This window comes from Pleuronectes platessa, chromosome 7, assembly GCF_947347685.1.
Source record: "Pleuronectes platessa chromosome 7, fPlePla1.1, whole genome shotgun sequence".
Taxonomy (NCBI): Eukaryota; Metazoa; Chordata; class Actinopteri; order Pleuronectiformes; family Pleuronectidae; genus Pleuronectes; species Pleuronectes platessa.
This window is the reverse complement of record NC_070632.1, coordinates 26,724,943-26,735,650: the sequence shown is the minus strand read 5'-3', so window position 1 is coordinate 26,735,650 and position 10,708 is coordinate 26,724,943. Positions and strand designations below refer to the sequence as shown.

The following is a 10,708-nucleotide window of genomic DNA, read 5'->3' as shown; positions in this document are numbered from 1 at the left end:
CCATGTTATTTTTTTGGCTACTGACCATTTATAAGAGGTGCCTGCACCACACTTCAGACCTAACAGCGACAGAACAAATAGCATAATAATTTTTTTGTCAAAGCCAAATGAATCCAGTCTCCCTGCACATAATGCAGATGAGTGTTGGGGTTACCCCCACTAGGTTTCCCTAAAGATCAAGGAGAGCAAGGTAAAGAGGCTCCTTTTTTCTCTTATACTATTGCTTAGTAATTGTGTGTTTTGAACTGCATTTACAAATTAAGTGATATTACTGTTGGATACTTTTAGACTATATTACATGTAATTTTGAGATCATCATTATTACTTTGCACTGTAACAATGTGCAACAAGTGACAAGTGGACACTTCACTGCATAACTATCTGAACATCCCGGTATTTCCATATGTATATTTATGTAACCTATTGTGCATATCTTTATCTGATTCAATATCTGGTCTTTTTCTTCAGATATGCAAAATCAGAATGTATTGTTGGTTTCTATTTATGTGGACCAATTCCAAGGTGTGTTAGACTATTGTGATTATATTACAAATACTAAGTCAGTTGTACTTTCCGATCCATTGAACAGCTCGGGGCAAATCATGTCAAGACTTACAATGTGATGTCTACGGGAATAGTGTTTCCTCCTGTGTAAAGACTTTTATCCAGGCATCATTTATAGATGTTGATAGAGTTGAGCTGTTGTTAAAATCATGTCCAACAATCTGGTACACATCAGTGTGGTAGGACTTGGCAGTGATGTCAATGGAACATAATGCTTAATGACGGAAAGTAGAACACTGCTTTTTTTTCAATGAGTTACATAACAAGACTTCAATTTGCTATGACTTTACTCCTCTGTCTGAAATGAAGATGGTGAGAAGCTGTTCCTAATGTATCATTAATGCTCGTGCCTTGTGAACTTCAAAGATTTTAAAATATTAAAGTCACTTTAACCCAGTCCTTAAGTAGTACCCTGCTATCTTTGACCCATGTAAAACCTGCTCTTTGTGTCGGTTATTGCAGCTCTGGAGCCCTTTTTAAGTTCCAGTATTAACCTTTACCATCACTGACACAATATGTTATTACAATAGACAATGCTATAATTTAATGCTTTCATTTAGTTATTATAATATGTACTTGCACAAATTACAAAAAATATATATAAGGAGATTATTTACACATTTTTAATGTCTGTCTGTCATCCAAAGCAAAAACCATTTATTTTTCAAGTTGTACTTGGTAACCTTGGTGGAGATGTACTTGAAATTACTGGTTAGCCAGGAAAGTATAAATAACAGTTTGCTTCAATATCAGTACATTTCACTATTTTAACTGGATAAGCAAGTCTGTATCAATATTGCTGTTCATGAAGTCAGTCAGTCATCTGAATTCATATAAACACTGAAGACATGAGAATAAAACTTGGTTAGAAAGTAGTAGGTCAGTAGCTGTTTGTTGTGTAGAGCTTTGTTTGTTCTTTGTCTATTATATGCAGTGATGCTTTTAAACAATAGAAGTTCATAACTCATAAAAAATATATTAAAGTTGAAGGAGTAACAATAAGTCTATTTTAAATGTTCTTATGGATGTTGGTGTATTTACTTAGAGTCCTTGGAGGAACGCTATGAGATCCTGTCATAAGGAAAACATTTGGGCCAAAGTCAACTTCTGATAGTAAATAAAACTGTAAATGGTTTATATACCATTGGGAAGTCAAATTTTGTGAGTCTCTCTTTGTTGTCTTGTAACACAAAAAATGGAAACAGATGCCAAACAGTGCGGCATCGAAGGCAGCTTCTTTTACATATCAGTGGCAGGCTCTGTTGATACCGGAAGTGCCTCCCGCTGCCACGGTTTGAGCTTGCCCTCACGGCCAGACAACTCGTTCCTCATACTAACAAATTTTGAATTAGCCATAGCGTGTTGAACCACATACGATTGAGAACACGTGTCAGTCACAGGTGTTTACAGGCGATGGTAGCAACGTGAGTGAAGTTTGTGGCGACTGACCAAGACCAACTGGGATCAGTGAAGTGTACCAGTTAAGTGTACCGTCGTCATGGCGGATGCTGATGAGCTGTTTGAAACAATCATGCGGGAGCTAAACGACGTGGTCCTTTCTGAAAGTGGCGATGTTGAAGAAGAGCTGGAGGAACTTCCCTTTCTACAGGAGACGGTGAGTGTGTGAGTCCTGAGCGCTGAGAGAAGTTCGTGTTAACTGAACCGGACAGGTGCAGGTGATGACGAGCTAACTGGAACTGCTTTTGTTAGTCAGCCAGCGGATGGTGGCGTTTTTGCGTATTCCTATTATGTTAGTTATATGCATTAAGGTGTGTTTATGTAAACAGACAAAAAACGTAAACCAACATATTAATACCCATACTATATCAGACTGATACTATCAAAACCTTATAAACAGGCCCAAGTATGTGCACAATAAATATACCGACAAACGCACACAATAAATAAATAATGTGTTTTTCAATTAGTTTTGTTAAATATATAAGTTTAATTCAAGCCCCTAGCCTAAACACACTTTCCCCATCGACCCTGATGTATTGGAAGTTTATAATTTATCTACACGTGCTTCCGAAAGTAAAGTAAGTCTGATAAGCATTCTGAATCAATAAATATTAAAAGAATCTACATCGTTTACTTTCAAAATAAAATACTGTATGTCCAAGTCATTGTGTGTTCTGGCTACCAGTTGAATTTCATCCCAGGACAATGCTGTAATAGATGATGGTGGAGTCATCAGGTGTTTCTGGCTTGTATGGCAGTACTATGAAAGCCATGTGACCCGCTGATGGTATTCTAAGATATAGTATAAGTATATATGAATTTGTTTCTGTGATGAGACCAATTTAACTTTCAAATTAATTTTGTCTATAGGTCTCCGATGATATTCCACCCTCTCTGCTCAGTTACTTTGAAACTTCAAAAAGCAGAGCAGTGAGAAGTGAGAAGTTCATTCTTGAGGAACTTGAAGGTATGGAAACTAGCAAGAACATTATCAAGCATGTTTATACTTCTGTAAGATCGACTTTCCTCTGTTAAAAAGGGGCATTAAAGCTTCTGCATTGAGATCATTGTTGTTAAAAAGAGAGAGAAGTATCTCCAACAAATAAGACTTCCAATGATCCGATCAAAAGGACGTAGATTGTCTCCATTGTTGTTTAAAACATCTACCTTTTCTTTGACTATATCCCAGACCTCACTGCATCACGTCACACTGAGGACATGGATAATTTGCCTGATGAACTCGATAAGGACATGGCGAAGAAGCTGGTAAATGCCTTGTTTCAAGTCTCTTACTGTTTGACTCGTCAAAACTACAACAGGCCCACACAAGCTGATGAAATGCATGTTTTTCTGAAACAGGTTTCTTTTGACACAGAAAATGAGTCCATCTCTTCTGCTGAGACAGAAGCACCTTTTTCTCACAATCTGTCAGTGTGTCCTGACAGGGAAGGTACAGTGCATGTTTTCGAGAATGAAGTAAACATGTTTGAATGGTGATAAAAGCCATCTTTAGAATATATCTTTTAATGTACATATTTCCCAGTTAAAAGCACTATCATTGGGTTAGGGTTAGAACTAACCCTACAACTAACTTCAGTTAGTTGTAATGAAAGTAACAGGACTCCAAAAGAACATTAATGTTTTCTGATGCTTAATACAGTGTGTAGGTATTTATGAAAAATTACCATAGTAAAAAGTTGTAAAATGTTATATTGAAGTTATGTGCGATATAACTTTCTGCATTACAAACACCTCTGGTAATTCTAATGTTCCCCACAAGAGGTCCCTGTTGTCCTATTTTTTGTTCTAATCTATGACTTGTGTAGTAAAGAAATTATGAACATGTACATAATCCCACCTATTCAAAACTTCTTTATCCAGTATATTTCAGGTAGTTACTGTCACTGCATAGTTTGACATGGATGGAAGCACAGAGAGCTGGGAAAAATTCTCTCTTACTTTTCACAGATGAGACTGAAACAGATGAATATGTGTGGCCTGGACTGGGAGTTACTAAGAGCTCAGAGGAAGAGGAACAGATGAAAAATAGCACAGAATCCCATAGAGAACACAGAGAGAAAATATGCTGTGAGGAGATGAAGACAGACGAGAAGAGGAGACAGAGACACAGAGACTTCCAGGAGGATTTGAAGAAGATCATGGAGGCAGAGAAGGTGAATCATTCGTGACTCCCTCTACTCAACATACTTAGTTGTCATATAAATTCTTAATGTGGCAGATTTAGGGTTTCTTAAGTTTTACAAATGAGCCAATTCGTGATCCCCCATTTAGTCATGATTTATTTTATATATGACGACTGTAAAAGGGAAATACGAACCTAATAAACATGTCTAACACTAAATTAATTTATTAGGGAAAGCTGCAGCCTGAGGAAATTGCTGCTTTGGACAAGTGTGGTGTTCATATGAAAATAAAGGTGATGTATTTTTTTGTATTATTGCTTTTATCTAGCTTCATCAGAGAGAACTGGAGTTGATGAAGAAGAGAGCTCAGGAAAAGCTGGAAGTGGAGTTTCTTCTTAAGCAGGTATGTCCGAATTTTCCTAGGCAGGGACTCAGTGAAGGTGTAGTTAATTATTCACTGTGTTAAAGCCAGGGTTGTTAATCCTGGAAAAGTTACACACATGAAAACACGAACATCCACTGACTGACAACCGCTTGCTAATGTCTGCCTCGTCTCTACTTCATCTATGTATTTCTCTTTCATCTGGACCAAATGAAAACGGGTGTTTCAGAAACAACTTACCAACTACCTGATTATAAAAAAAAAAAATCGTCATTTTGTGTAGACATTTTCATTCGTCTAAAGCTATAGAATAAAATATGATAGGGTTTGGGTTGATTAGAATGTTTCCAATTTTCATGTGGGTTGTTTTATTTGCTCACAATACAAAGTTTTGATTTGTTTATTGAGAAATGAATTAGAAATTGAATGAGACTTACTTTGTTGTAACTATTGTTGTGACTATTTTCACCAATCAGGAGCTGATCTGCAACTTACAAAAACAAGTGGAGGAGGAAAAGAAGATGAGAGAGGAGGAGCAGAAGAGGTTCAAGGAAGAGGGGGAGAAGAAAAGGAAGGAGGAAGAAGAAAAGAGGAGAAGAGAGGTTGAGGACATGAGGAAAAAGGAAGAAGAGATAATTAAGAGGGAGCGCAAAAGGATGGAGGAACAGATGAGGAGAAATAAAGAGGAAAAGAGAAAAATGGAAGAAATGAAACTTAAAGAAGGGATCAGAAGAAAGAGAGAAGAGGAGCAGAGGAAAATAGAGGAAGAGGAAAAGAGGAGATTTCAAGAGGAGGAAAAGGGAAAAAAAGAAGTGGAGCGAAATATGATACAGGAAGACATAAGAAAGAAGGAGGAAGAGAGAAAAATAAACAAAACAAGACTTAAGGAAGAGGGGAAGATGAGATGGATAGAAGAAGAGGAGAGAGAAAGGAAGGAAAATGAGGAAAAAATAAAGGAGAGGGATAAGAGTAGGAGAAAGGAGGAGGAAGAAACAAGGGCAATGGATGAAATGATGGCAAAGAAGATGGAGGAAGACAAAAAGAGAAAAGAACTTGAGGTTAGGAAAAATACTGAGGAGATAAGGAAAAGGGTGGACGAGAGAAAAGTTGAGGAGAATGGAAAGAATATGGAGGAAGAGAAGATGATAGCTAAGCAGATGAATAAGAAGGAAGGGGAAGAAAAAGATATTGAAGAAATGCAACTCAAGGAAGATGAAAGAAAGAAAGAAGAGGAGATGAAACATAATATGGAATTTAGTGATAAAAAGAAGGAAGACGTGAAAACAACTGAAGAGGACAAGAGGCCATGGCAGGAGCAAGAAATGAGGAAACAGAAAGAAGAAGAAGATCACAATAACATGGAAAAGGAAATAAGATTCAAGCAAGAGATGGAACAGAATAGAGGCAAAAGAAAGATGGAACCTGAACAAAAAACTGAAGATGATGTGAGAAGAAATAAAGAAGCAGACAATTGGCGTATTACCAACTTTGGAGTGCAGGACACCGAAAAGGAAGAGAGGCTGAAGCTGCAAGAGAAGAAAAGAGATAAGGATCGACTGAAAAGTCAAAACAAGACAAAGAATATCAGTCTGACCCCATGCACCGTCTCATTACAAAGCCAGTGCACAGTCAGTGCCTCCAGCTCTGAAAATGTACAACAACTTGACCCAAACAAGAATATTCTCTATACCTCCACATGTCAAACTATGAAACAACAAGATGCAGATGTATCGCCCCGCACCTCTTCCGGCCCTTTACCCGTGTGTCTTCCGGAGCGCACAGAGCAGAAGAGACTGTCATGGATGAGAGACTGCATCCCGTGGTCCAGACTGTCTCTGCAGAACAAGAGCAAGCAAAAAGTGCATGTCCGAAGTCGCAGGGGACTGCGCAGGGCCTCCGGGGCCTGTAGTCTGCCACCCGTCTGTCCTCAAGCTCTGCTTCAGTCCCCAGGCTTCAGATCCCTGCAAGAGGTAACCTTGCTCAAATGTTCAGCCATGATGCGGATGCTAGTTATTTAACCTCTGCCAAGGCCCAACATTCCCTATAAGGAACCACTTTTAGATTCACTAGATTTTTACACCAAATTGCACACACTCATATATATTAGGGGAGAGCGGGGTAATGTGGGACATTTTTTACATTTGCTCCCCTCTAGGAGAGTTAAAATGATATATCAGTAAAATTTACACATTTCCCATTAATTCAGGATATTTTCTAGCAATGGAAATGATCAGAATGTCTTCAGGACAAAGGGCAGGGAAAATATGATCGTTTAAAAAAAAGTGGTCTTGTGTCCCACTTTACCCCAGCTACGGGGTAAAGTGGTCCACTTACTTTTTCCTGTTTAAAACTACCATAACAACACATGTTGTAATAGTTAAAATCCTGACAACCACACATTCCAAAACTAATATCGGACTAGTAACAGAATAATGGGGATTGGTCAATTAAGCACATTTATGATTATTATGATTCATGTGATCTCTCCCTAGCTTACCTGCACAGGGACAGGGATATTGTTTTTCTCTGCGTATTCAAATCCCAGTTCACGGCACTTAACTGGAGCAAGGCCATGGAACTGGTCAGCTAGTTGTTTCAAGTGTTTGGCAAGCTCCTCCTCCATCTCATCTGTGAATATTCTCTTTGCCTCAGCTACTGCACCCCAGGCTACTGATTTTAATTTCCCTTTCTCTTTTTTCTTTATGAATCTTTTGAGGGTTGTCTTATCAATATTTCTATCCCTTCCAGCTTTTCTTAAGGACTTCTTTCCTTGCATGACCTCAGCGGCTGCACTCTCCATCTCTGCGAGGGGTGTTTGGCCCCAGGTTGTCTTCCTGGTGTAGTTTCTTGGCATGATGGCTTTTCTACAATGTTTATGACATTAAAAATAAAACATATATAATGTAATATAACACTAAAATATGTTTAAGACTAAACTTAACTTGTGCTTCATGGTGGGGTAAAGTGAGACACTATCCCACTTTACCCCACAGCATTTGTCCCATTTTACCCCGAAGCCAAAATTTTAGAAAAACAACATCTTTTAGCAATTCAGCCTAATCTTCAGCTAGCATCGATCACATGTTTTTTATGTTGGAAGTTCGCCAACATGTATGATATAAGTTTTTTTCCCTCATGGAAATCCATTGGATGGTTTTCTATAATCCTGCCAGCTAAAAAACAAACGCAGACAAGAGCAACCTCCTTGCTGGAGGTAATGCAGTTGTTTGAACACTGACATGTAAATGTGGGGGATTTTCTTGCTAGCTCTATGATAGAGAGTGCTTTGTTTTAGCAGTCTCACTTTCCTGGTGGTCTGTATTTGATATAACACAATACAAAGTATTGTATGATACAAAATATTGTATCATACAAATATAATACGAAGACTTATTCTTGTGCCTTGCCATATGTTCCAAATTAACCCCTGAAACCTGATGCAACCTCTGCCTCTCTCTTAGGTTACCACGGTGACCCTGGAGGACTTGCCTGGCTGCAGCTTCGTCGCTCTCGCTCAGTGTCCTCAACTTCAATCCCTCACCCTCAGACGCTGTGGCCTCAAATCCCTGGAAGGCATCAACCAGTTACAACAGCTCTGCTACATCGATGTACAGGTGAACGTTGAACCAGTATGTGATGAGTTACTGGTGCCATTGTTCATGTTGTTCATAATGAATTGGTTTTGTCTCAGGGGAATGACATCTCACTTGTGGATTGTGAAAACATGGCGAGTTTACAAGTTCTTCGACTGGGACACAACAAGTTAACATCCATCCATGGTTTGAGTGGAGCTGAAAACCTGAATGTTCTGGACCTCTCCCACAACTCCATCACCCGCATTGGTGAGAACTTTAAAACCAATTAGCTGTCCTTTAAAAAGTCAAATTGTAATGCTTTGGAAATGAAATACAGATACAAGCTGAACAAATGAGGGGACAATATTTGATCGTGTCACAGATGAGGTCAAGTCTTTAGTCTTGTCCTAGGACTGTGAATGTGAAGTAGCAGCCAAGACAAAGCCTTCTTGTGGGGTCTGCAATATTCCACAAGAGGGCAGCCTTGTACTCTTTCAGTCCTGGACCTCATTCACTTCAATCTGTATTGAAATGTGATTCATTACTGAACTCAACCTGGGCCCTGAGGCATGGGGCTAAAGTCATAAATATATATTGGCCAGGCAAGAGGTTAGATGCATAGGATGGTACTTTCAGCTACTGTAACATTTCCATCTGACTCACCCCTAAACTTGTACATACAGGTAAGGGCAAGGACTCTCATTTCAGGATAGATTTTTAACATGCTTATGATTTGCTTACTGCTCATATGCAGATTTTTCCTAATAAGAAGCTCTTCTCTTGTTGTTTCTTTCCCAGCTGGTCTGGAGTCTATACGGAGACTGCAGAGTTTGTCACTGGATCACAACCAGCTGATCAGCACCAAAGGACTGAGGGACACGTACACCCTCCTTCACCTGGACTGCTCCCACAATCACCTGGCTGGCGTGGAGGGTGTGGAGAACTGTGCTCTGCTGCAGACCCTGGACCTAAGATCCAACAGCCTCACTGAGGTAACAGATGAGCAGTGGAGCTGAGGTCCCACTTCAGTTCAGTGCTGCAATTTTAGATTAGACCTGTATGGAAGGGGATTCAGTTGTTTGAGTATGTAGTTGTTTGTTTCATCAGTATGGAAATCTGTACATCCTCACTGAGTACACGCTGAGGCACCACTTGGTCTTTGACAAATTTCACTTGTGTCCTGAGACGAGATGATGACTGTAAACACAGCAGGACTAAAACAACTGACAGTGATGGACGGGGTCTTTCAGTCGCCTCCCGACCATCGGCAGTGTAGAACCTTAGTCCAACTCCTCAGGGTTACTTGTGTTGACTGACTTTTTCCACCCCGTCTGTCCATCAGCCCCCCAGTCTGAACAACCACATCCTCCTCAGAGAGCTGCATCTAGATGACAACAGCATCTCGTCGCTGCAGGGCCTTGCTGTTTGCTGGCTTCCCCTCATGCAGCACCTCTCAGCAGCTGAAAACAGGTTCATTATCAGCAAAGCTTTATTATTATTAGCAGTCTTACTCCATATCTGTCTGTGCCTGAGGTCTGTTGGGTGTCGGAAATACCAAAGAGAAAATGATAGATATCACAACACTTTTCACACGATTTTCGATTTTCTTGAACTCAAGTAATTTGATATAAAAATTAAAACTAGTTAGGTTTTCGGTGACTTGAGAATCATTGAATATAAATTTTAATGTACCCGTGTTTTGCAGCAACATGAATTCTGCGTTTAAGGCTCACAATTTGTCTCTGTTTTTCTTAGAATTACCCTCCTGCCCTCCATGTCTGATTTTGTGTCCCTTACAAATTTGGATCTTCGCTTCAACTGCATGTCAGGTAACATGATGTCTTGTTTAAACAGATTATAGAAGTCTCATTGCCTCTTCTCAAGCCGAAACCTTCTGTGTTTGTAATCTAGACAAATCAAAATCCTGTGTTGTTTCATTTTCTTTTCTTCTGATTCTACTTGAGGTGATGATAAAACATTAATCCCGTTTTCATTTGGTGCCTTGTATGAAGCCCTTTGTCTTTTTTGGTTTTGAAAATTGCTCTTTAAATTAAGATTATAAATATCTGAAAATACAATTGTTTTCAGTGCAGTAGCTTTTTTCTGTATGTTCCCAGACCTATTCCATACTTCTGTTCCTTACAGCCACTCAGCCAAAGATTGATTTCATCTTATGAAATAAGTTACGATATAGTTCCACTGTAAATTTAGATTTACCAGACGTTAAGGCATTAACCCTTGTGGATCCACCATTTTATAGTATGCTACTGCCTTCATATTGGGTCTGTGCTGGCTGTCAAACTACAGTACAGTATATGACTCCTTGGAATTAAGATGCATAGGTCTCTATAACATGTCTCCATCTGCATAACCAGCTGAGGCAATGGTGAAAGTGAGGAATAGACTGAAAAATAGACACCGCATGGCAAATGAGTTTTTCTCCGTCTCTCTCAGAACTGCATAATGTGTGTGAAGGTGTGGAAGGATGTCTCTTCCTGCAAGAGGTTCACCTCAGCGGGAATCCTCTTCAGCAAGAGATTGGCTGGAGGTAAGGAGATATCTGGATGGAGGAGTGAGAGCAT

General features: G+C 39.4%; 1 protein-coding gene across 1 annotated transcript in view; it reads left to right on the top strand.

Annotated features, from left to right (window-relative positions):
• Positions 1 to 1,869: 1,869 nt before the first annotated feature.
• Positions 1,870 to 10,708, top strand: part of lrriq1 (leucine-rich repeats and IQ motif containing 1) — a 36,106-nt gene continuing 27,267 nt past the window's right edge. Inside the window, exons 1-13 of the mRNA XM_053427461.1 lie at positions 1,870 to 2,179; positions 2,896 to 2,992; positions 3,215 to 3,291; positions 3,385 to 3,475; positions 3,994 to 4,199; positions 4,498 to 4,572; positions 5,028 to 6,521; positions 8,013 to 8,165; positions 8,243 to 8,393; positions 8,925 to 9,118; positions 9,469 to 9,596; positions 9,882 to 9,955; positions 10,581 to 10,674. Coding sequence (XP_053283436.1) covers positions 2,063 to 2,179; positions 2,896 to 2,992; positions 3,215 to 3,291; positions 3,385 to 3,475; positions 3,994 to 4,199; positions 4,498 to 4,572; positions 5,028 to 6,521; positions 8,013 to 8,165; positions 8,243 to 8,393; positions 8,925 to 9,118; positions 9,469 to 9,596; positions 9,882 to 9,955; positions 10,581 to 10,674 — 2,951 coding nt within the window. The 5' untranslated portion in view covers positions 1,870 to 2,062. The remainder of the gene's footprint in view (positions 2,180 to 2,895; positions 2,993 to 3,214; positions 3,292 to 3,384; positions 3,476 to 3,993; positions 4,200 to 4,497; positions 4,573 to 5,027; positions 6,522 to 8,012; positions 8,166 to 8,242; positions 8,394 to 8,924; positions 9,119 to 9,468; positions 9,597 to 9,881; positions 9,956 to 10,580; positions 10,675 to 10,708) is intronic.